Source organism: Rutidosis leptorrhynchoides, chromosome 6, assembly GCF_046630445.1.
Source record: "Rutidosis leptorrhynchoides isolate AG116_Rl617_1_P2 chromosome 6, CSIRO_AGI_Rlap_v1, whole genome shotgun sequence".
NCBI lineage: Eukaryota > Viridiplantae > Streptophyta > Magnoliopsida > Asterales > Asteraceae > Rutidosis > Rutidosis leptorrhynchoides.
In genome coordinates this window covers 48,587,965-48,592,259 of record NC_092338.1, presented here as the reverse complement: position 1 = coordinate 48,592,259, position 4,295 = coordinate 48,587,965, and the positions used below count along the sequence as shown (strand labels likewise).

Genomic DNA, 4,295 nt, shown 5'->3' with positions numbered 1-4,295 from the left:
AAATCAAGATATAAAGTAACATAATATTTATTGTTGCTTTACTGTATTTATGTACACGTAGTATGTCGATTTAAGGGAGTCGAACCATTAGTTTTTAATATTTTTACTTCAACAAACCCGTAATTTCACGAATTTGTAAACTAGTTCTATTCTATTTGAACTTTTAATATTTTTCTATTCTAATCGTTTGCTTAATTTTAAGTATGTTTTAATAATATAGTTTATAGTTTATTTTTATGATTACAAAATAATAAAATAATTAATTAAACAAAATAAAAACTAAAATAAATTCTTACATTAAAAAATAAAAAAGAAATAAAAAATACTCATCCCTATCTCCAACACCCCCATACATTTTTACTAGTTTACCAACACGTTTACCAAACATGTCACCCCTACCCATTAACATATCAACACATTCTATCATTATTAAAAATGGTCTAATTGGTCCAAATAACACCCTCAAAAAACGAATATCTCACAATACAACAATACAATTAGAAATACAAAGATTAATTAGTAGAGTTTTTGCTAATAGTTGATTTTGGGTACACAATTTTCAAGTTGCAAATATTAAATGCTTTAAAATAATCTAACCATTTTCGGCAGGAATAGGGACGGCTAGTATCACGCCGATCATCAAAGTACGTACCAACCATAAGTCAGTTAGTCAGTCAAACAAACAATTTAACAACAGAATTTAAAAACATCAAAATTTAATTCAAAATCCAAAATATTCATCATCATCATCATCATCATCAATTCATCATTAATCAAAATCACAATCAAGGCAATTGCTAAAACATGATGAACAAAAAGAAAAACAGAAAATAAGCCCTAACATCCACCAAAATCAGGATATATCTCATCAAACACTTCTCATTGAAACCATATAATTTTAGGTTCAAGGATGCTGTGAGATTGAAAACTTAACCCTAACCCTAACAATTACCCCCAATTTTCACTCAAACCCTAGCTTTCTGCAACAAAGGAGTAAAGGTATAACAATTTGAATTGTTAACATCCTTACAATGTGAATTAGCATCCATCGATAAATCCGAAAACATCGCCGAGAAATCATCTAAATCAAGCGTTGAGAATCCGTTCTCATTCTGATCCAAAACTTTCACCAATTTTTTGAAGAATCTGACTTCGCAAGGGATGATTAATCCGCCGGTGGTTTGGAATCCGAATTCTTCTGCGGCTTTGTTGAGTAATGAAACGAACACCGGCAGGTTGAGGAAGCGCGTCGGAATGATGAAACGACGGCGTTCGGAGCCGACGTAAACGGCTAGGTTTCCAGCGGAAGGCATGCGTTGGTGATTGGCAGAGGAGTCGTGGTCGGAATCGGAATCGGAATCGGAATCGGAGGTGAAGGCATCGTTTGTGATGCAACGGCGACGCCATCGCTGCATGACTTGTTTCAGGCGGACGATTTGGCTGATTTTGTTACGTTTTTTGGCCGGAATCGGAGTTGCCATTGGTGATGAGATTTGAGCGGAAGGCAGTTATAGAGAGAGTGTGTTGTGGTGTTGGTGGCAGACAAGGTGGAAAGGGTTACAATTACTTGAGAATTAATATAAAAAAAGTGAGATTATGTTAGGTAGTTATACTCACCATTTTTACGATGATTCTCACACACCTTTTTTGATTCTCACACACCAATTTACTTGAACTACTCCCTAATAATAGGGTAAAAGGTGTGTGAGGATCAAAAAGGATGTGTTAGAATCATCCTCCATTTTTATATATTTACACCTAATTATCTATTATATTTTTAATTGTAATTAGAATAATAGTATAAGTTCAATTTCTTAAATTATGAGATAAAAGTATACATGAATTAAAAAATGGTGAATTAAAAAAATGGTGTGTGTGAAATCACCTCCCCTTTAATAAAATCAATTTACTTGAACATATTCTGTACGTACTCATATAAACAATGAAAATCAACTCCATAAGATAGATTGATAGAACGAAGATCACGATAAACTTCCGGTGAAGTTTCGGTACAGACTTGGTTCCATATGTTTATATCTGTTATCCAAATGAACCGAAATCAACTGTTAAAGTTGTCGTTCCAATAACAAATATAACGGAAGGTTTCTACGGTTAAAATAAAATAGATCTTTTAAAGTTAATCAATATATGGAAATTCGTAGGAATGTTGATATCGATATTTTAAAAGCTTGCATTTAAATCGTGTTTACTTACATATTTCATAAACAAGTCGAAACTAAGTGATTATGTTAGGGGAAAGTTTGGAGACTATCAAATTTTACTCTTTGGTTTCACTATCATTTTTTAAAAGGGAATCTAAACTAAGAGTACATGCATCTTATTGGATAAGCATTATGGTCGATTTTGGCTACTAAAGAAGCTAATAAAACAATTTTTAACCCTACATGTGACGTTATAGGCACTAGGCAGATTGTGCACTTTTTGATCAAAAAGTGTAATCTGCATGTGACGTGACAGTGTCACTTTTTGACACTCATTAACCTTGACGCCTCATTTATGTGTCAAATTCTTGTAGATCCTACCAGTTTTATTTTTTATTATTTATTTTTTATTAAATATGAATACAATTTATATTTTATAAAATAAAATACGTATAAAATTAAAAAAAAATAGTCACAAAGTAATATTTCATAAAAATTAATCATTACATAACCATTACATAAATTAATATAATTCAATAATACATAAAATAAACTAGTTCATGGTGCGGAATGTGGACGGAATGTTCCAAATATGCTCAACAAGATCTTCGGTTAGTGTGTCGTGCATCGCCTTATCTATTATCTCTCGGATGATAATGTATTGATCCCGACCTCTATTCGATATACGTTCGGGTAGATTCTCCATGTCCTCGGTAATGAAAGCTTCATCCCAATCACTTAACGTAAAACCGGTATCTTCTAAAATCATATTATGTAATATGACACAACATTCCATAACTCTTCGCATATTGTTTACTGACATAGTTCGTGTTGCTAGCCTTAAAATATGAAACCGACCTTGAAGAACCCCAAATGCCTCTCTACATCCTTTCAAGCACTAGCTTGAAACCTAGTAAACTTAATCATTGGCTCATCTGTCGGACACGAAAAATCTTTGACTAGAGTAGACCAATCGGGATATATACCGTCCGCTAGGTAATACCGTTTAGTGTACTCATGATCATTCACCTCAAATGGTGCGGGTGGAGATGTTCCGTTTTTTAGTTTATTTAAAACAGGTGATTGATTCAAAACATTTATATCATTGTTGGAATCCGCCATCCCAAAAAATGCATGCCAAATCCACAAGTAATACGAAGCAACGGCTTCAAGCATAATGGTAGGTTTTTTATGATCACCCCGAGTGTATTGTCACTTCAAAGCAACGAGACAATTTTTTCAATCCCAATGCATACATTCAATACTCCCGAGCATACCCTTGAAACCATGTTTCTCCTCATGTTTACTATATAATCGTTGAACATCATATGCATTGGGAGTTCTCATGTAGTGATATTTGTATAGAGTGATAATACATTTACAAAAGTTGTCTAAACAAAGTATTGAGACCGCCTCACTCATTTTTAAATATTCATCAAACATATCGGCGCCGGTTTCATACGCCAATTGGCGTAGAGCCGAAGTACATTTTCGTAATATAGTAAAAGTCGGCCGACAGATAACATCGAAACGTTTGGTAAAGAAACTAAAATGTTCGGGAATATCATGACTATTGTAATTAGAAATACCTTGTGAAATTCGGAGAGATAATTGAATCCGCATAGGAAAACGTCTTTGAAATTTATATGGCGAAAACACGGACTTCAGACAAAAATAATCATTCCATAAGTATTGTGCCGCCGTTTCACGATCTCCTGGAAAATAAATTCGGGTTCTCGGAACCCGCTCGGACTCGACTTCCGAATTATCATCTTCTAAAATTTGAATAAGCTCAATAATACGCTCGTCTTCCAAATCGAATTCAAAATTGAACAAATAAGATGCCATATTTTTTATATATTTGTAAGTACAATAAGAGAGAATAGAGTGTGTTGGTGTGAAATAAAATGAAGTGAAATAAGGTTTATATAGAAATTTAATATAAAAAAAAGAAAAAAAAAATTGTTGCCAAACGGTCAAAAGATACGCACCAATCAGAAGCCGTCACGTGTCCTGACGCGTTTTTCCCTCGTTGAAACGGTGACTAACGCTCCGGAGACGTCATCCGTGACGTTGCGTTGGGGGCGTGACGGGCATGAAATTGCAACAGCGTGAGTGACAATGGGATGGTGA

At 34.0% G+C, this 4,295-nt stretch overlaps 3 protein-coding genes across 3 annotated transcripts; all 3 read right to left on the bottom strand.

Annotated features, from left to right (window-relative positions):
* Nucleotides 1-965: 965 nt before the first annotated feature.
* On the bottom strand, nucleotides 966-1,481 carry LOC139853620 (protein SMALL AUXIN UP-REGULATED RNA 12-like). Its single transcript, XM_071842999.1, has one exon. It carries the CDS (start codon nucleotides 1,479-1,481, stop codon nucleotides 966-968), a length of 516 nt encoding a protein of 171 aa, XP_071699100.1.
* A 1,234-nt stretch (nucleotides 1,482-2,715) lies between these two features.
* On the bottom strand, nucleotides 2,716-3,338 carry LOC139853619 (uncharacterized). Its single transcript, XM_071842998.1, has 2 exons — nucleotides 3,149-3,338; nucleotides 2,716-3,050 (listed from the first exon to the last, which is right to left on the bottom strand). The coding sequence occupies exons 1-2, from the start codon at nucleotides 3,336-3,338 to the stop codon at nucleotides 2,716-2,718; spliced, it is 525 nt and encodes a 174-aa protein (XP_071699099.1).
* A 63-nt stretch (nucleotides 3,339-3,401) lies between these two features.
* LOC139853618 (uncharacterized) lies at nucleotides 3,402-4,010 on the bottom strand. The gene has a single exon (XM_071842997.1). It carries the CDS (start codon nucleotides 4,008-4,010, stop codon nucleotides 3,402-3,404), a length of 609 nt encoding a protein of 202 aa, XP_071699098.1.
* Nucleotides 4,011-4,295: the final 285 nt, after the last annotated feature.